This window comes from Oryzias latipes, chromosome 3, assembly GCF_053564925.1.
Source record: "Oryzias latipes strain Hd-rR chromosome 3, Olatipes_Hd-rR_3.1".
In the NCBI taxonomy this organism is placed as follows: Eukaryota; Metazoa; Chordata; class Actinopteri; order Beloniformes; family Adrianichthyidae; genus Oryzias; species Oryzias latipes.
The window spans coordinates 7,593,900-7,613,604 of NC_136239.1; the positions used below are offsets into that span (position 1 = coordinate 7,593,900).

The window sequence follows — 19,705 nt, forward strand, 5'->3', positions numbered from 1 at the left end:
CGCATAGCAAAGAGACGGACTCTGATGATGAGGAAAGGGAAGCCGGCGTGTCTGATAGAGATGTGGCCCAGCTGTTTCAGATGCAGAAGATGAGGACTTTGATGGATTTTAAATGCTGATTGATGAATGAAAAAATAAATCACAACCAACTCAGTTTCGCGATCACTGCCTTTTTTAAACACACACCAGCATGCACGTTTCACCGGTATGTGTGTTAACGTTAAATACAGTAAAAACACTAAACTGAAACGGCGCCGTTTAATCCAGTGCTGTTGTAAGGAGAGGAGAGGAGGGGGTTATGAGAAATAATATGGCTTTAATTGTGTGTTTGTGCATGTGTCTGGCAGGTCAGTGTGTGGTGTGACTCTTTGACTATCACAGTTAGAAATGTCAGCTCTTTGTGTCAAACTTGCCCCCCCCCCCCCCCCCCCCCCCCCCCCCCCTAGAGGCATTCATAGAAAAAAACGCGGATGTAACGTGGATTAAAACATTAACCAACGACCCAAAACTAAGGTAAGAAAGTGCAGCGGGGTTTTTTGTGCTGTAAGTTTTTCTCTTATGATATTAACTGCATTTGTTACCGTTTTAATGCTTTTAATCCACGTTACAGCCACCTTTCCTTTTCTATTAAAGCCCCAAAATGAAAGTCCCTCCGCGCTGCTTTGCATGCAAATTTTAGCCAGTCAGATCAACCAGAAAGGTTCCTGCCCCAAGTGACAAACACACCGCTGAATGCCGCCCCCAAGAGACAAAAACGCCCCCTTAACACTGAGCGTAAATCCAGGTGAGGGCGCAAAAGAGAACTGACCGAGCAGGATCACTGCTCAGTTAGGATTTCAGCCGTTCAGTTGTAAAATACGGGGTCGCTTGGTTAGAATTGCGCCAGCACGGTTTTGAGGTTCACTCACTCAGTTTCTAAATACGCCCGCTTAGTTTTCTTTACGCCCTTTCAGTTATTGGCATTTATGTAATTCCATAGTATTGCAATACAAAAGCTTCATTTAAAATTGAATGAGTATACTGATTAAAGTGAAACAAAAGCATAAGTAATAAAAACAGAAGAACAATAGGCTACATGAAACTATGGTTGTTAAAAGACCTAGTGCAGTTAGCAGCCAAAAGAGTAGACAGAGATACAGAGTCTGTGCCGGGGTCAGAGGAAGCAGAGCAGGGAGGGGCGTGGTTAGTGGGGGCGGAGTCAGAGGAGCCAGAGCAGTCAGGGGCATGACTAGAGGAAGCGAGGGGCGGGGTCAGAGCAGGGAGGGGCGTGGTTATTGGAGGCGAGGGGCCGGGTTAGAGGAGGCAGAGCAGGCAGGGGCGTCGCTAGAGGAATCGAGGGTTGGGGTCAGAGGGGGCAGAGCAGGCACTCACTTGAGTCTCCTGATGGCAGAAACTCTCTCAGCCTGCTGGTTCTGACCCTGAGACCCTGCAGTCTCCTCCCTGATGGTAGCATGCCATAGAGGCAGTGGGATTGGTGAAGCTTTGCGGGAGAGGCGGGTGTTGTAAATGTCTGTCAGAGTGGTGGAAGAGAGACAACAATGATCTCAGCTGCTCTCACCATGTGCTGCAGGGAGCTGCAGCATATGGAAGCGATTATGTAGCATAAATAAAAAGCAAAGTCAAAACCAGAAATGCTTTTTAATCTTCAAAATGAAGCTGCATTTTTTGACTCAAAAATAAAATGAAAAAGCAATCCACCAAAATGCTTTTTCATTCCTTTCCTCAAAACAGCTTATTCTGCCACTTAAATAAAATTAAAATAAAAATGGTATTTGACATTTCATTTTCAAGACGTTCTCTGGTAAATGTGTAGCATAATTCATTTCGAAATGTCTAATTTGACAATTAAAATGGATTAACAGAAATGCTTTTTCATTTTCAAAATGTAGCTGCATTTTTTGACTCAAAATTAAAAAGAAAAAGCAATATTTCAAAATTCTTTTTCATTTTATACTTAAAACCGCTTATTCTGTGTCATTATTAAAACGAAAATGCAAAGAGGGGATTGCATTTGCATTTTAACATCCACCCTGCGCACCTTGTCGCAATATTCATTTCGGAAAAGCATTAGCAGAGGGGAGGCGGGGCGATGACGTCACTGCTTTCTCTGTGTGTCCGGCCGCTGAGCGACACACACGCACCAGGAGCAGACTGTGTTAGCGGCAGAGAAAACGGCTTTGAGTTGGTTGTGAACTTCTGATGAGTTTCCACAGCTTCTCAGGACTACATAGCAGCATGTCCGCCTTCTGCAGTCCTCATTCGGACACACCGCGGACAAGCTTTGTTCTGCGGACCGCCAGCTGCCTCTGCATAGCGGAGCGCGAAGCTCCGATCATGATCGCTGAAGGCGGAAATGCTGCTGCGATCTGAGAAACCATCATATGAATTTGTGTTTCCAGTGGTGTCCAGAACAAAATAAAGACTGATGTAATTCCCACATATTTACAAATTTATCTGCAGCTTCGCGCGGAATTAGCTGTTTGATGACAGCTGGAGCCCCATCAACAGATCAACAGATAGCAGATTTCACCGTGGTAAACGTTTGCTGCTTGGACCAAAAACACTCACTCAGCGCGAAGCTGCAGGAGACTATCTTCATAATGTGCTTTTATTACTGTCATGATTATTATTAAGGGCCTGCTCTGCTCGATCATATGTTTTTAAATCCGTGCGGTCAGACGACGCTGAAGTTGACTTGCGATTCACAGCTTCTGATTCACGAGGGCACTAAAGGAACATTCTGCTGCATTTTTCACATTAAGATCACCTAAAACCGGGTCCTGTTCACAAACCGCTGGACCTGGACTGCTCAAACCTGGATCTTATTAATCAAACAGCAAATTCACCGCGAAGCTGCAAATAAATGTGTAAATATGTGGGAATTACATCAGTCTTTATTTTGTTCTGGACACCACTGGAAACACAAACTCATATGATGGTTTCTCAGATCGCAGCAGCATTTCCGCCTTCAGCGATCATCGGGAGCTTCGCGCTCCGCTATGAAGGCAGCTGGTGGTCCGAAGAACAAAGCTTGTCCGCGGTGTGTCCGAATGAGGACTGCAGAAGGCGGACATGCTGCTATGTAGTCCTGAGAAGCTGTGGAAACTCATCAGAAGTTCACAACCAACACAAAGCCGTTTTCTCTGCCGCTAACACAGTCTGCTCCTGGTGCGTGTGTGTGTGTCAGCAGCCGTACACACGGAGAAAGCAGTGACGTCATCGCCCCCCTCCCCTCTGCTAATGCTTTTCCGAAATGAATATTGCGACAAGGTGCGCAGGGTGGATGTTAAAATGCAAATGCAATCCCCTCTTTGCATTTTCGTTTTAATAATGACACAGAATAAGCGGTTTTAGGTATAAAATGAAAAAGCATTTTGAAATATTGCTTTTTCTTTTTAATTTTGAGTCAAAAAATGCAGCTACATTTTGAAAATGAAAAAGCATTTCTGTTAATCCATTTTAATTGTCAAATTAGACATTTCTAAATGAATTTTGCTACACATTTACCAGGGACCTTTTTTAAAATGAAATGTCAAATACCATTTTCATTATCATTTTAATTAAGTGACAGAATAAGCTGTGTTGAGGAAGGAAATGAAAAAGCATTTTATTTTTGAGTCAAAAAATGCAGCTTCATTTTGAAAATTAAAAAGCATTTCTGGTTTTGACTTTGCCTTTATTTATGCTACAGAATCGCTTCCATAGCAGCAGAACATGGTGCAGGCTCTGTACCACACAGCGATGCAGATGTTCAGATGCTCTCAGTGGTGCTACTGTAACACGAGTGCGTGATGGAGGTGGGGCTTTTTTTGTGGAGGATATAGAAGCATTATGGCTGTGTTGTGACTCCAGGACAGGTCTTCAGAGATGTGCACACCCAGGAACATGGACAACTGCAGTTCTGTGGAGCATGCTGGGTGTACCCTCTCCTTAAATTAGCTGTTTTTATTTTGTGCACACTTTTGGGAATGTCATTTTTGACTTTCTCACATCAGACAATAACTTCATCGTTTGAAATCATATGTGTAGCGTCAGACATGAGCCAACAATTGGTTGAGCAACTCCTCGCTTCAGGATCCTGTCTGTCTCCCGGTTTTCTAGATATTGTTGCACTACAGGGTGATCGTCAGAAGTCAGAACTCTGTCCCCCCCTCTGGTCACAGCGGGAACCGTCTCCAGAGTTCTAACCACACGTCCTGGATGCTGCACACCTGACCATGTATTTTGTAACTGACTACATTTTAAAACTATCCCATGTTACTTGTACAACACTGCCGATATCCCATTCATCCATTTTCCAAACTCGCTGAATTCCTTCTGGGGTCTCTGGGTTGCTGGGGCTCTGCAAATAAAAACCTAAGTAAATCATGAAATATATATATAAAAAAAAAAATTCTCTCAGGAAATTCTTGAGGATTGTTTGAAATACACCACGGGTATATCTTGAAGCAGCTCAAATAATATTTAAAAAGTCTTTTAGCTGAACATTAAGTCAAATCAGCCTTTACAGACTTTTATTAACAGATTAAATTAGCAGCAGAGGAGTTTAGTGCCTGTGGCCCTTCCTGTGCTGCAGAGCTTCACCTTCACCATCTGTGTGATTGTGGCAGAGCTCTGCTGGCTTTGTTTGGTTTCCCAGGGCTGAGTTAATTTTCCTCAGATCAATAGTAGCCGAGGGGCTGCATTAAAATGAAGTCTGTGAAAAACTGCATCAACAGCAAGGCTGTTGTTTGAGAAACAGAAACAAATGCTGGATAGATGTAGTTCAGACACAAATTAAGAGCAGGCATGCTCTGAAACTGATTTCAAATTCTGCTCAGTTTTGATGTGCTCCAACGATGTAGATCAGTTTGGAACGAAAGCCATTATCTGAATGTCTCCCATGCTGTGTTAAGCAGCATGTCAACATTGATAGTTTTTGAACGACACTGCAGGCAAATACTAAAATCCAGCTAAATGTGAAATCTCTGATTTCTCCGATGTGTTTGCTTTCTATGGACGTTTAATTCAGCCAGATGTAAAACTGACATTTAATTCTCAACTGACAATTCAATTTGCAGTTTAAAAAATGTTTTTGCAATTTAGAATTCTAAAGAAATTGATCAAATTTTAACAGTTTAATTTAATATAATTAAACCGAAGAAGAAGAAACTGGAAACCAAGATTAATAAATAGTTCTATTATTAATTATTAATGAAAGAAATAGTCTGTTTGTTGATACACATTAAGATCAAAGTTACTTTGTTTATTTAGTACAAACTTTTGCTTCATTATCTGGACAAAAACAAGTGACGAAAGATGAGCTTTCTCTCTGAACTGATGCTTTGGATCACTCATCAGGAAGTTCAGCATTTATACCACTTCCCTCTGCTGGTTTGTCGTCATACAGGTGTCTGGATTCAGTCAAGAGTTAGATGAATGAATATTTTCTCCAACTAAATGAAGCCAAAAGTGAGGTCCTAGTCTGTGCTCCTGACAGTTGCCTCCCCCAGATAGTCCAGTGGCTTTGCCTTTATCAAGCTGTTTGTCAGGAACCTTGGGGTGACTCTCGACCCGGTTTTATCCCTTGACTCTCATGTCGGGTCACTTGTTCGCTCTTGTTTTTATCATCTTAAAAACATTGCAAAACTGAGTCCAATTGTGTCGCGTTCTGAGATGGAGAAGCTAATCCATGCTTTCATATCTTCTCGTCTTGATTACTGCAACTCCATTTTCACGTTTAAGGAAAAAAAATCTCTAGAACGGCTCCAGGTTGTCCAGAACGCTGCTGCAAGGCTTTTAACCAATTCATCCAAGTTTTCACACAAGTCTTCAAGTCGCAAGTCTTCTTGCTGGCAAACGAGGATGCGTTCACTCCGAATTCTTCCATTTGCCACATCTTCTAAGAGCGCAAGATCAGCCATTGTGCGTCATTACGCATTGTGATGGGGCATTTTATTTCCCTCCATTTAATCTGACATCTGACAAGCTACAGATATCGGTAATAATCTACGTGGAAATGGGAAAATGTTCAGCGCAAATGTAATTTCTTGTTGCTTTATGAATGGTTGAGACATACGCCATACATTGTTTTATCAAAAATAAAACAAACTAAAGGCATATGCATGAATACCATAATTCCGTAGCTTATGAATAAAAGTTTTACTATGAAAAAAACTTTCCCCAGTGGACAATTAGTACGTCCGTCCGTCCATCCGTCCATCTGTCCATCCGTCCGTCCGTCCGTCCGTCCGTGCTCCGCCAGACGGACACATTGACGAGAATATCAGTTTTGTAAATTATTTCATTCTGTTAACTATATTATTTATGAGGATGAATTGCACAACATGCCAATATTGCAGAACATATTTCACTTTTCTTTTTGCAAATATGTGTTCATTTGAATTTCTGTTGTAATTTCCGTTTCATTTTTTTTGTTTGTTTCACTGTTGATCAATCAAACGGGTGTTCGTGTAGGCTGTTAATTGTAAGACTTGCTTTGTGAAGTCTTCATGTTATTTATGAGAGGCAGTATTGTTATTTTCACTTTCACGTGTTTCTTCCATCTGCCGACGGTGTCGCCGTTTCTCATTTCACCCGTTTTACGCCTGGGGCAGAGCTTGCGTGAAGGGCCGCACATTTTCTCGTCAAGTTTGCTTTTTATAAATATCAACTATTGCGTAGAGAGTGGCGTACGCCTTCTTTTGTGCGTACGCAACGTTTATAAATGAGGCCCCAGGACTTTAGACTCCTGAAAATTTGGTTAGAAATTGTTTTTGTTTCGTCATCAGAAATGTTTGATTTCTCCTCTAATACAATAATCCAAAACTTTGAAAGTTAACCTGACTGTGCCAGATGTCAGCTAATTGAAAACTGTGCCAAATAGATACTTGAGTATGTTTTTGCCAGACACACAGTCCATTAATTTAAAGGAATCAACTGGATTTTTTAAAGAAGTCTTAAAGACTAGACACACTGCCTGTGGTTTTTGGTCTGTTAGCAGGTCACAAGACAAAGTTGGTGACAAACACCGGCTCAGACTACGAACAATTTTGCAAAATTATTGATTGTGCAGGTTTTTGTCAAAGATGTTGTGAGTAGTTATTTATGGTCAAAAGGGTTAACAAAAATGTTAAAAGAAAAAAAAATGTATGCTGATTTTTCAAGTCTCTCTTTTCTGTCTGTTCTCCATCTCACTCTTAGTTGACTTTGTCAGACTTCCTTCTCCTGACAAGGTCAAAGCCTTAACTGTTTCTGAAGCTGCTTAAGGTCTGTAAATGGAGATGTAATGTAATCGAGTGGCAGTGTAAGAGTAGTAATAGAATTTAGGGGGACAGGAGCTGATCGCATTACAGAGCACCAGCTTGGAAAGTTTCCATGCATGTCTCAGAGGTATGGATTTGGAATTTGTACAAGACTATGGAGAAAATGTGGAGAAATACAAAAGCAGCCAAAGAAAAAGCAGTGCCCTAAATTATGCAAACAAATTATCAGAAGAACAGATTAGGATGGATTATTTGGCGGCCTTTATTCTAACTTTGCGGGTAAAAATTGCTTTGGGCAGGTGGACATAATTTGGGCTAGTTTGGGATCAGGTTGGCAGCTTTTAGTTCCTTATTAAAATAAGATTTAACCAGGGACGTGAGGTAAGGAGAGGCAGTGCCTCATCCTCACCTCCCAACTTGGGATGTATTCATTCATCTTCTTTACCGTTTATTCCCTTTCGGGGTCACGGGGTTGCCGGAGCCTATCCCGGCCACTTGGGCGTAGGCAAGGGATACCCTGGACTGGTCGCCAGTCTCTCGCAGGGTAGAATATCCTCAATCACACATCCATTCACTCTCACACTCACACCTATGGACAATTTAGAGTTGCCAATCAACCTATGAAGCATGTTTTTGGACGGTGGGAGGAAGCCAGAGATCCTGGAGAAAACCCACGCATACACGGGGGGAACATGCACTCCACACAGAAAGGTTGTCATTTTTAGCCTCAAAATCTCTGTATTTTGGTATTTTCTCACAGCCCAGGTTGTGAGATGATGCAGCGCTGAGCGCAGCCTCACGGCAGATTATGCAATCCCATGAGTGTGCTAATAATGTTCCACCTTTTAATATACATTCTTGAGATTTGTATTAATTGTCCTCATTTACCATTTCAAAGTACCGTAATTTCCGGACTACAAGTCGCTACTTTTTTCACTTTGAACCCTGCGGCTTAAACGATGATATAAGGCTAATTTATAGATTTTTAGGGGTTGGGGAAGATGATACCGCCAAAAGATTTAGCCTTGTCACATCAAACCAATGAAATCACCGAAAGAGGACAAACTCAATTCCAGCCGTGCTTCCTAAACAAAGTATTTGCAACCAGTCGACATCAGCATGAATTGAAAGCGGTACTGTGAGTTGAATGGGAAACATGAATGATGAGTGGCAAGAAATCCTTCACAAAACCTGGCTTCACGCCAAGAGCAATTCTGCCAGTGGTTCCTGACAATGTGGAGCGAAGTAAAAAACTCCACCATCAGCAGTGGGTTTAGAAAGGCTGGATCGCTGAGCGATGAAGATGGCAATGTACACTCAAAGGCAAATTTGCCTCCAGATGAAAATGACGAGTGACAATGAAAGAGAGGTTGAAAACGTGTACGATGGAGCAATTCTGAGACTGTTCAATTCTGACACAGAAGAAGAGGAGTTTAATGGGTTTAGTGAGAAGGAGGAAGGACAGCAATCAATGATTTTTGGCAGCTAACTGTTCATTACACTCTGGTGTTAGCGCATGTCTATTTGGGAATGGCAGTGTTGGTATTTGTGTGGGAATTGGGAGCAGTTTTAGCCCTGTCGTGTTGCAAAACAAGTTGGTTAAACAGGAGCTGTTAAAATGTTGTTTGTGTACTTTTATTCTGATAATATTTGGCTCCCCTGAGATACAGTCACATTCCCTCTTTCTGTCACCTCTGCTGTGTACAAGCACAAAGTTTAGAGAGTTAGCTCCGGAGCTAATGTTAGCTTCAGAAGCCTCCCCTGGACATTCCAAATACGGTCGGGCCGCCAAGGCAGCAAAGAGCTAATAACCAGCAGTGGTAAAAGCACCGTTCGTAGTGTGCAGTTTATAAAGAAGTGCAGCCTATATATGGTGAAAGGTTTTTATGCCAAATAAAGGTTGTTTATGACTTTTATAATATGTTACTTTTATACTTTGAAGAATGCATTGTTACATTAAACCACATTGAGCTCCAGACGAGTTGCAACCAGTTAGGGAAAGCTTTCAGGACCTAACTACAGAAAAATAAGACTATTAAATTATCTTGCTGGCAGGACCGAGGTGAGTGACACTGACCATTCAGAACTTAGATTTGGTGATGAAGATCATTTAAGATGTTAATGATCATGGGGGGTGTCATCTGTCCTGCCAGACATTGGCCTGAAGCTTCATAGGGCCCGGCTCAGGGGATATATTTGCCAAGTCCATTTTACGGATCTTTGTCTTTCAAGGCGACAACCCACAGTACTCTGTACAAGTTTGATCCACATTTTTATTACAAGGACTAAATTCCGATGGAATTTTTTTTGTTTCTTTCTTCCTCATCAACAAGCATACAGAGGTTAGCAGGGGCTTACCTCACAATTTACAATTTTCTATCTACAGAACTTAGCATAAATGAGTACAACCCACTACATTTGTCAGAAAACCTTTAGTGTCCTTTCAGAATCAACATTTTCTGATATATTACACTACAAAATGCACCTGCAAAGGTGGGCCATTGATTGCAAACAAGATGCGTTAATTTGCACACACAAAAAAGTGATTTTCCAAACAAATGAACTAAAGTCCATGTTGCAAAAATGAGTACACCCCAGTCATAGTCTTAGGAGAAAAGCCAAACTATATACTGCAAAATTCTAATTAACAGGCATTCAACCACAGGTGAGTCTAATGATTCATTTAAGAGGTGTCCAGCACATCATCCAGCTAACTGGTGACTATAAAAGCGCATTTCTTAACAAAGAAAAGCCCTTCCCATTTCATGTTGTCAGCAATGGCTGCCCAGGAAAAAAATGTCACAAAATGTGAGAAAGGAAATCATTTCTTTGCACAGAAAAGGTGAGGGCTACGAGAACATCAGGAAAGCTTTATCTGTGAAGATACTGTAGCAAAAGTGATCCAAATTCAAGAAAGATGGAAGTGCAACTGTCTTACAGAGACGTCCAGGCCGTCCATGGAAGCTAACATCTCAACAGGAGTGTCTACTGATGAGAAGGGTTGAAGAAAATCGCCATGCAAGTTCAATGCAGTTAGCCAAAGCTACTGCTACTTTTTCCCGTGACACCATACGGCGCACACTGCAGAGGAATGGCATGCATGGTTATTGCTCACGAAGTAAGCGTCTCCTAAAGCCCATGCACAAAAAAGCTCCCCTAGAATTTGCGGGGGCCCACGCTGAAAAAGATGAAGACTACTGGGACTCAGTACTCTGGAGTGATGAGACAAAGATCACTGTTTGTAACCGATGGTTTTAAAACTGTATGGCGTCGCAAAGGGGAGGATTTCAAATTAAAATGCATAGTACCTACAGTGAAACATGGTGGTGGCAGTGTCCTTATGTGGGGCTGATTGAGAGCTGCTGGGGTGGGGGAGCTGCATTTCATTGATGGTATCATAAACTCAACAATGCACTGCTCTATAATGAAGGAGAAGATGCTGCCATCACCTCATGTACTTGGTCGTCGAGCACTTTTAGAACATGACAATGATCCAAAACACACTTCTAAGCTACTGTTGCATTTCTGAAGAACAGGCTGAAGGTGATTGAATGGCCAAGTATGTCTCCTGATCTGAACCCAATCGAACACCTGTGGGGAATTCTGAAGCCACAAGTTGAGCATCATCTCCATCCAGCATCCAGGCTCTAAAAGAGGTTATTCTTGAAGAATTGGAAAAGATCGATGTTGCAATATGTCACCAAGTTGTTCATTACATGCCTAGAAGACTTTGTGCTGTCCTCAAGAATCATGGGACTCATACAAAATACTAGATGCAGTAGTTTTTGTTACAGGGTGTATTCATTTTTGTTTCAACCAATTTAAGCAAAACTGAGGTTTATGTGATTTAAGTTAGATCATTAACCTTCATTTCATGTTATGGAGTTAAAGAAGTGTTAAATAAAACTCAACATTGTGGAAATTCTGGAAGTGTTTCTTTTGTTTATTGAGATACTGATCAAATCAGTACTTTTTAAAGGGGGTGTATTCATTTATGCTGAGCACTGTCTCTATTTTTTGATGTAGTGGATGTGGCTTATCTTCAGGGGCCTCTCTAGCCCAAAAACCACGGTTAATTTATTTCACGTTTGTCTGTCATTTATTTGTGTTTGGATCTGCAGTACAGCCGAATTGAAAAGACAGAATAAGGCAGGCAGGAAACCACTGTATTTTTTGTGTTGAACTAACAGAACTCTTTGACCGTTTACGCAAATGACGCAATTCCAGCTGGTTCTGAAGCGGAGAAAAGCAGACAGAATTAGCTGATTTATGTTGATTGCCTAAACACTTTTCTTCTGCAAAGTTTTTGTTTCTCAGTGCAAGGCTGCTTTCCTCCGCTTCAGAATCAGCTGGAAGTATGTTAATTGCGTAAACAGTTGAAGAGTTACAGTGGTGAAAGAATGTCAACACTGGAGCTACAGCTAAAAGGGTTAATGAGAACATCCATGTGTATTTTCTGCTGTCTGGTCTGCAAGTACTTTTTAAAATTTAAAATGACATGTTGAAACCCAGTGGACTTTAGGTAAACCAGCCTAGCAGGTAGGGGTGGGCGATTCTGGGGATTCGGGTATTGATCCGATACCTAGTAATACAGGGCTAATATCACCGATAACAATACAGATACTTTTTTATTGAAATGTTTGATTATAGAATTATTTTGGTAATACACATTTTTTGTTAATTAAGTGTATAATTGGGAACCAATTGGTGGTCAAAATAAATATAAAAGTAAAATATAAACAACAACTGCCATTGTGTGCAACTATGTGGCTCTTTAATAACTTTCTCCGATATAGCAGGTAGGGGAGGGGCAAGGAGCGATCAGCAGCGGGAGGCAGGGGGTGCGCTGTTTACCCAAACAGACAGTTTTGCCAATTTTGGCAGATTCCCGCTCAAATTCCACTCAGGTTTTTGTTCAAATTGGGCGTCTTTTAGCTCAATCTGGCAGCAGTGCAGACAGACAGACGCCGCGCTCACATGAATTCTGTAAGTAAATTTTAAACTTGTTACTGTAAATATTAAAGAAAAACCACAACCAAAGTATCAATCTCATCACACTTGTATGAATACTTCATCTTTGTATCAATACTATCAATACTCAGATTGATCTGTTTGCCTCTACTAGCAGCGGAATGTTCAGCCTGAGACTGAGGGGTTGTGGGTTCAAATCCAACCAATCTCAAAATGGGACCCAATGCCTCCCTAACAATCAGCTTTAGGGGTTGGATTAAGGCTTACACCTCCAAAATGTTTCTAAGCCCTGTTGAATCTGCAGCTCCCCCTTCCCCCTGTAGATGGCTCAAATGTGGGAACACGTGACGACTGATTTACCTTGAAAATCACCTGTTTGATACTGTTTTGTGACTTTGGTCCGTTCATGTGGATGCTGGCGCATGTAAGTTGACGTGCTAATGTCAGAGGGAAGGACTCCAGTCTTTCTTCCAAACACAGCTTGCGTAGACTCTTGGTTCGCCTCAAAGTCTGCCAGATCTGCTAGTGTTTGACAAACTCCCCAAGACACCTTGTATGATTAATGATGCTTAACCGAATTGAATTAAGGTTAAGAGAGACTTGGCTGCGGCTGCGGGGTTGGTTGTAAGAAAGGGAGAACGAAGCTCTGGGTCAAAGGTAGCAACTGTGATAAATAACTTCTTTAAAGGAAATATATGACGGCCCCTCCTCTGCACCCTCACTGCCATGCCAAGTAATTGCTCGCCCCAGCCTCCTGTAATAATTCCTATTACAAGCAGAACGGAAGAGCTGGTAACTCGGCACGCAGGACAAGGTGAAGGCAAGGCCACTGAGCTGTGGATCAATATTTCATTTACTCACCCTGCCTCACCATCCCAGCCGTGGATCCAATTTGCCAACGGAGGGAGATGAAGGGAAAGAGAAAACAACAGTTAAACGAAGAAAAGAAACAAGGTCTACTGAAAGCACAAGGCCTATAATTTCCTCTGGGTTTTTTGAAAGGAGGTGGAAAGAAGCATAGGCTTTGTCTGTGTGTGTGTGTGTGTGTGCGGGGGTGTGCGTGTGTGTGTGTGTGTGCGTGTGTGTGTGTGTGTATGTGTGTGTGTGGGTCATAAATGCATGGAGATGGTTTTTACATGCCCATCCAATAAGAAAAAGGGAAAATGAGGAAAAAGTAATTAAGAAAAAACATGACATTGTACATTAATCCCTGATGATAATTGATCCTTATTCAATAAAAATTAAATTTCAAACAGTAACATCTCAAAAATGTGGAAAAAGAAACATTACCTTCTCACTGGAAGTATTTTTAATTTCTCAGTTTGAGCTCTGAAATAACTCCCATTTCTCTTTTTTTTTTAAACTCACACCTTACTTCCTAATTATTGATAACGTACTGTTTTATTGCATATTTCATTTACGAAGCAGTCTTTTAGAGCTAGCATGATCTGCACCCTTTTGCAAGGAATTGTCTGGTCCTGTTAAAAAGAACAGAGCCAGCGAAGAGAGGAAGAAGCTAAGGCTTTGATACCTTAGCCACGCCCTGTCTAAGGGCAGAGAGGCACAGTTTAGCTTAGTCTGTTTAGTTTAGCCATTACTTACTGAATTCTATGACTTCATGATCTATATGATTTCATGTTTACTATACAATTACCGGTATGAAGCCCATTGAGACAACTATTGTTGTAATATTTAACTAAATAAAATAGAATTGAATTGAATTCAAACACATTTTTTAGATTTACACTGTGGTTCTTTAACACTAAAGCCTCATTTCAACTGCGCGGTCCAGTCTAGTCCGGTTTAAAAGGATTCATGCAGGTACGTGAGCGTTTTCCAATCAAAGTTGGACCGTCATGGCACATGGGGGGTGAAGCTAACGACAACAACAATAGAAGTCATCCAGAAGCTCATTTTTTCTCGCTTGGCTTTTGGTTCTTCGTATCTCAAAGAATTTTAATGTTGTTTCATGTTTCCTTTTGTAACCTAAAGTTCTTTTCCTTCATTATTTGTGTGTGACATTATTCTTTTGTAATGTTTTTAGAGGTTTTGCCACAACCCAATTTATAAAAAGATCTGTGGCTCTTAAAATGAACCTGCGGCTCCTCACGAGCGAACCGTGTCTCTGAGCAGAGCAGCCGGACTCGTAGCTCCGTGTTCGCAGGGAGGGGAGGGTGCTTTTTTACGCTGTGCGGCCCAGAGAAGGGTTCGGACCGCAGCCCATCCGGCTGTTTTTTTCGTGAGTGAGCGGCATCACTCAGGAGAACCGTGTCTCCCAGGAGATGTGTATCTCCAAGCAGAGAGGCGGCTTTGGGACAGTGACAGTGACATGTGGAGGAGGCTTTTGAACAGTCCTGAAAAACCGTGCAATATAAATTTAAGCTTAATTTTCTTTATACATGTCCTCAATCATGAAAAAATAAGAACATGTTTAAAAACATGATTTTCATCCAAGTGGGACTTAAAAGTAATATCATTTTTAACTAATAACATAAAACGACAACCAGTTTAATGTGAACCTTTGAAAGGCTTAGTTGTTTTTTTGAAAAATATCTGTTGTTTGATCAGGTGACTGAAAAGATGCAGTGATGGAAACGGAATGCCTTCCCTTCAAAGCAACTTGTCTCCTGATGCAGAGCTGACAGGTTTGGATCAATAGCCCACTACCCCGTTTGCCCCCTGCAGACATTTCTGTCTCCTTCTCACTAGCTCACCTGAAGAGAGGACAGGAGACTGAAGGGCAGCTCATACATTAAGTCCTGAAAGGAGTTATGGGGTTTGGGGGTAACAGAGGGACGGAATTCAATGACAAATTCCCCTTAACACAGGCTTACTTTGTGTTTAATTGCAATGTATTGATTTTTCTCCTTTCCTTTTTTTGCTCTTTGTACAGGCATCAGATGACTAAGGTGGCCATTGAAGTCAAATGTCGTATATTCTTCCTTTTCCAGCCTTTGTCCCTTCACCATCCTCCCAAACACCTCGAGTTTCACACAGGTTTTTGTAAGCAGTCTTCTTCTCCTGGAATGATGTTAACAAATACACCCTTAAGAATGATTTATTGAAAGTTTGCATATAAAGTGCAAACTTGAATGCATTTCAACATAATTGTCATGGTGCCTCTGTTAGCTCTCCTCCCCCCTCCCCTCTCTGCTTGGTTCCTAATTCGACTCAGCTGTGACCATTCACCTCAACAACCTGCCAACCTTCAAAAGGAGATTTAGAACCAGTATTCATCGCCAGTTCGTTGCCACTGATGGTGCGTAGCCTGGTCATCAAGTTATTCTTGTCCATGTGTTTTTGCTCTTGCCTAATTTAGTTTTGTGTAGTTTTGCCTTGTCATCAGGACTTACTATCCAGAGTGGTCACCTGAGTTTCCCAGCTTCCTGAGCAGAAGGACCTCCTAGCTTCATCCTGTCTTGCCACGCGCCATTGCTGAACCTCCAGTCATGCCACGTGCCATTGCTGAACCTCCAGTCACGCCACGAGCCATCATCCAGCTCCCTGCTCCGCCACAACTCCAAGCCAAATCGGATAATAATAAACTTTATTACTTACCTCATAACTCACCTGTGTTTTCCTTCCGAGTTCCAGCGTCTGGGTCTGCCTCGCCTAGCTTGCCATGACAGAAAGAACTGGCTCAATTCCAGACCCAGCTGACTCGGAAGGACTCCGCCACACAGTCTCGCAGCAAGGAACATTCTTGGAACTACTCTCCAACGCCGTTTCTGGGATTGCTACTATTCAAGAGGATCTTATTTCACGACTTAACAGTATCTCACAAACTTTGAAAGAAATAACTGGTCGTATGTTTATTCCCACTGTTTCAGGTCCACTTCAAACTTCCAGCAACAATCCTGTTATCACTTCCGCCACGTCACCGGAAAACTTCCGACTCCAGCCGGAACCCTTCCTCGCAGATGTTCAAGCCTGTGGAGGTTTCCTATTACAACGTCAATTAATCTTCCAGCAAGCACCCAGGTATTATCACTCCGATCTCAGTAAAATCACTTTCATAAAGTTTCATAAATTCACTCAGAAACAAAGCTCTGTGATGGGCCCAAGCATTTATATCACAATTACAATACGATCATTTCATTAACGAATTCGGACTAGTAGTCGACCAACCACGCAAGCAGGAAGAAGCCACCCGACGTTTGCTGAGCCTCAAACAACGCAATCAACCGGTCAGCGACCATGTCATAGATTTTAGCATTTTTGCAGTGGAAGCAGGATGGCCTGACCTAGCCTTAAAAGGCATTTTTTATCAGTCCTTAAACGAAAACATCAAAGATCATCTCTGTTCACAACCGGAGGCTCTCACATTTGAAGATCTCATATCCACAGCACTTCGTTCGGATATCCGCCTCCGGGAACGTCAAACAATCTAACAATACTACCGTCTCCGCCACCATGGCACATCCTCCTTCTAGACCAGTGATTGTCACCACTTACAAAGTTACTGAAGAATCTATGCAGATTGGTCACTGTAAGTTAACGGCTGAGGAACGTCAAAGGCCAAACTTGTATGTTTTTTCCACGGTTGTCATGCTCTACAGCTGCTGGAAAAAGCGTAAAGACAAATAACACGTGGAATAAACATTACTGCAGCGCAGATCACTTCGGTTATCGAACTGATCTGAACCAAAGGATATATAAGGAGAGGAAAATATTACTTTAACCAAAAACATTTACATAAAGAACATAGAAACAGAAAATGCAACTGCGATCTAAATAAGCATCAATCCAGTTCTTTAGAGCCAGCGCGTAGTTTGTCCCTGCTAGGCTTCCATACAGTTTAAAATCCATTTAAAATGAAAGTGATGTACCTTCCTCCATACGCTGAACCAGGGTTGTACGCCGCGCCGGGACGTCCATACATGACCGGCTGGCCGTAGCCTTTAGACACGGCGTCTCCGTACGACTGCTGCCCTATGAACTGGGAGCCCATGCTGCCGCCGGGCATCATGTGACCACCGGAGCTCTCGCCAGGGCCCATGGGTGCACCAAACACCTAAACACACAGAGAGGCGATCTGTTTGCCGTGCGGTTCTTCAACAAATCCAGGTTCAGGTTAGACTGGTTGTTGAAGTTCTTGTTTTTATTGCGGGTACCAAGGCCATTTAGTATTGGGGGCGGCCGTGGTGCAGCGGTAGGGCGGTCGTCCCATGATCGTAAGGTTGCAGGTTCGATTCCCGCCCATGAGTCGAAGTGTCCTTGGGCAAGACACTGAACCCCACCTTGCCTCTGGTGGTGGGCGGGCGCCTGTGTTTGGCAGCGGAGCGACCACCAGTGTGTGACTGTGTGTGTGAATGTGTGTGTGACTGGGTGAATGGGTCTGTGACTGTAAAGCGCTTTGTCCTTGTAGGAAGAAAGGCGCTATATAAGTATACGCCATTTACCATTTATTTCAGTGCTCATTGCGTTTAAACTCCAGGGCCCCCCTGTTAGAAGACAGGCAACGGGCGGGTAACCCTGTAAGTCACACAGAGCAAAACTTCCTTTTCCTCCCTGTCAAGATCTGCTTTCATTCTGCTGTTCATGATTTACAGGCCCTCATTGATTCTGGTGCTTAACAAAGCCTTATAGATCATCACCTGGTCGCAAAACTATCTCTACCCACAGAACCCCTGGATATTCCCATCGAAGCCTCAGGATTAGGCGGCCAACATCTCTCACGCATCACTCATCGCACTAAACCCGTTCTTCTGATCACGTCCGGTAATCACACAGAATTCATCCAGTTTCTCATCACTCAATCCACCCATACTCCTATATTTTTGGGTTTTTCATGGTTAAAACTGCACAACCCTCAGTTCAATTGGACTCAGCGTAATATTGTTAATTGGAGTGCTAATTGCATGGCCAACTGTCTACAGTCAGCCATTCCCTCTATTTCACCCCCTGTCAGTAATAAATCCTGTGAGGTGGAACTTTCCAAAATTCCATCCTGTTACCACGATTTAAAAAACGTTTTTTTGTAAGGTTAAAGCCAGTGCCTTACCACCTCATCGCACATATGACTGTTCAATAGATCTGTTACCAGGTACTACTCTTCCTAAGGGAAGATTGTTTAATCTGTCAGGTCCTGAGAAGTCTTCCATGGAAAGCTAGATTCAGGAGGCTTTATCTCTGGGACATTTTCGACCGTCCTCCTCTCCGATGGGCGCTGGGTTTTTCTTAGTGGAGAAAAAGGATAAAACATTACGTCCATGCATCGATTACCGTGAGTTAAACCAGATCACTATTAAAGACAAGTATTCTCTCCCTCTCATAACTGTCATGGTGCCTCTGTCAGCTCTCTTCCCCTTCCCTTCTCTGCTTGGCTCCTGATGCGACACAGCTCTTACCACTCACCTCATCACCTGCCTGCCTACTTAAGAAGATCCTGGAACAGCATTCTTCGCCAGTCCGTTGCCCCTGATAGTGCATAGTTTGGTCGCTAATATCTCTAGTTCATCTACTCTAGCTCTTGCCTAAGTCTCGCTCTCTGCCTCTTCCTCAGGACATCATTCCCACGAGTGGTCACCTGTGTCTTCGTCTCTCACGGATCCAAACATCAGAGAACCTTCCAGTCACGCCTCAAGCCTCAGCTTACCTCCAGTCTCGCCACGAGCCTCTGCTGAAACTTCCAGTCACGCCACGAGCCACGGTCGAATCCTCCGGTCATGCCACGAGCCACGAACAAACCTCCAGTCACGCCACGAGCCATCATCTGATCTCCCGCTAAGTCAAGAGAAATAAACTTTATTACTCATCCCTTAACTCACCTGTGTTTTCCTTCCAGGTTCCAGCGCCTGGGTCTGTCTCGTCAAGCTAGCCATGACAATAACTTCAGTATTCGACTCTGTTCAAGAAGCTCGCATCTTCTCTAAATTGGACCTACGTAATGCGTATCACCTCATTCGTATCAAAGAGGGAGACGAGTGGAAAATGGCGTTTAACACGCCCCTAGGACATTATGAATACCTGGTTATGCCCTTTGGGCTAACCAACGCTGCACCCATCTTTCAGAGGATGGTTAACGACGTTCTCAGAGACTTCCTCAATCAATTTGTCTTCATTTATTTGGATGATATCCTCATTTACTCCCAGAATCAAACTCAACACAAATACCATGTCCGTCAAGTTCTGGAAAGACTCTTAGAGAACCAATTGTTCGTCAAGCATTAAAAATGTGAATTCCACATCGACTCTTTACAATTTCTGGGCTACATCATCCAACCAGATCCCTCCAAGAATGAAGCTGTCATAAACTGGGAACCTCCTGAAAACTGTAAAATACTACAGCAATAAAATAGATTTTTTTATTTTGAAACCTGGACCTGTTTCCGGCTTTTTAAACAGACTAGAAATAGAACTCCTGCATAACGCTTGCGATTCGGACATGAACAACAGACATGACAGAGGTGATGTAAATATTCTGATTAATGAGCATCCAATTTTTTTGTCAACACAACTCAACAGAGACGCACCACAAACGGACCAGT

At 42.6% G+C, this 19,705-nt stretch overlaps 1 protein-coding gene and 1 long non-coding RNA gene across 8 annotated transcripts in view; one reads left to right on the forward strand and one right to left on the reverse strand.

Annotated features, from left to right (window-relative positions):
* LOC144990926 (uncharacterized) overlaps window positions 1-19,705 on the reverse strand; it is a 76,618-nt gene that overhangs the window by 37,686 nt on the left and 19,227 nt on the right. For 3 of the 6 annotated variants that reach the window (XM_078944202.1, XM_078944206.1, XM_078944200.1), the window contains exon 2: window positions 17,045-17,229. In XM_078944202.1, the coding sequence (XP_078800328.1) occupies window positions 17,045-17,229 (185 nt within the window). Of the gene's footprint in view, window positions 1-3,789; window positions 15,237-17,044; window positions 17,230-18,813; window positions 18,936-19,705 lie in introns of those variants that run through there. The other 3 variants (XM_078944201.1, XM_078944203.1, XM_078944205.1) reach the window with 3 other exon arrangements.
* Window positions 15,232-18,839, forward strand: LOC105356363 (uncharacterized). Of its 2 annotated transcripts, none has more exons than XR_013654798.1 (5): window positions 15,232-16,196; window positions 17,841-17,936; window positions 18,301-18,441; window positions 18,514-18,624; window positions 18,721-18,839. It is a non-coding gene; the product is annotated as an uncharacterized LOC105356363 (long non-coding RNA). The 2 variants fall into 2 exon arrangements; XR_013654799.1 differs by having other exon boundaries at window positions 15,232-15,474; window positions 15,545-17,936.